Genomic DNA, 1,166 nt, shown 5'->3' with positions numbered 1-1,166 from the left:
AAGGCATGGTCAGGGATGGGGAAATAAGGAGTCAATAAAAATGTTGTATGAGTTGCATGATGACAAAGACAATCCAGGGGAGGCGCGGGCGGCCCCTTTTAGCGTGGAAGCGGTGCCGGACTGTGTGCGCAACATGCAGTACAACGTTCGTGGTAAGGTGTTAGATCGTGCCTACGAAATAGAGAAGTCAATCAAGGACTTCAGTAAGTAACAAACACACGTGTACCCTACACGCGTACGTGTGCAATACAGACCTACTGCTAAAGGCACACGTGAGTGCGATAGACACCCGCCATACACACGTACGGGAGATGCCATACACACGTACGGACATACGTACCGGACATACGTACCGGACACACGTACCGGACACACGTACGGGACACACACGTTTTTTTTAGAGTTTGATCAATTGTTGCGGTTGCACATTGGTAATCCGCACGCGGTGGGGCAGCCGGCGTTGACTTACATTCGGGAGGTAGTATCGTTGATAACATGTCCCAAGTTGATGGACAATCGTGTGGAGCATGCGTTGTTACAAGTGTATCACAGTGATAGCTTGCATCGGGCAAGGGCATACCGGCGTGCAATGGGTGACCCGGGGGCTTACACATTCGCAGGGGGCGAGATGTTTGCGAGAAGAGATATCTGGATTCTTTGAACGACGCGATGGCTTCGCTGCGGATCCTGATACTTTGTTCTTGACAAATGGAGCCAGTGACGCTATTTGTACCATCCTGTCATGTCTGGTTGGTGGTCCTGATGATGCAATACTATTGCCGCTTCCCCAGTACCCTCTTTACTCTGCGACCATGACCAGATTGAACGGACATACGGAGTACTACCATCTTGATGAAGACAACGGCTGGAGATGCACCGTTCAGGCTATTGACGATGCCTATTGCAAAGCCCGAGATAAGGGCAAAAATGTTAAAGCTATTGTCGTCATAGCCCCGGGGAACCCTGCACCCACCGTCCTTACAGAACAGGACGTGCTGAGCATTTTATGCTATGCACAACGACGAAATCTCGCCGTCATTGCCGACGAGGTCTACCAGGAAAACGTCTACGGTAATGGCCACACTTTCGTCCCCTTCCGAAGAGTTTTGTTGGAGCACTCAACCGACCGCTCAACCGACCGCTCAGGACAACATTCAGGACAACAT

The 1,166-nt window shown here is 50.9% G+C and overlaps 2 protein-coding genes across 2 annotated transcripts; both read left to right on the top strand.

Moving 5' to 3' along the window:
• Positions 1-40: 40 nt before the first annotated feature.
• On the top strand, positions 41-661 carry GNI_121910 (putative alanine aminotransferase; the record flags this gene model as incomplete). Its single annotated transcript, XM_011133571.1, has 2 exons — positions 41-203; positions 402-661. 2 exons carry the CDS (start codon positions 41-43, stop codon positions 659-661), a joined length of 423 nt encoding a protein of 140 aa, XP_011131873.1.
• Positions 662-812: 151 nt separating this feature from the next.
• On the top strand, positions 813-1,071 carry GNI_121900 (putative alanine aminotransferase; the record flags this gene model as incomplete). The annotated part of the gene is made up of 1 exon (XM_011133570.1): positions 813-1,071. A coding segment is annotated over one exon (259 nt), but the record flags the coding sequence as incomplete, so codon positions are not given.
• Between the last annotated feature and the right edge of the window lie 95 nt (positions 1,072-1,166).

The sequence above is a fragment of the Gregarina niphandrodes genome, assembly GCF_000223845.1.
Source record: "Gregarina niphandrodes unplaced genomic scaffold scaffold00029, whole genome shotgun sequence".
NCBI classification, from domain to species: Eukaryota; Apicomplexa; class Conoidasida; order Eugregarinorida; family Gregarinidae; genus Gregarina; species Gregarina niphandrodes.
Note: the sequence above shows the minus strand (reverse complement) of the source record. Positions and strands in the feature narration are given on the sequence as shown.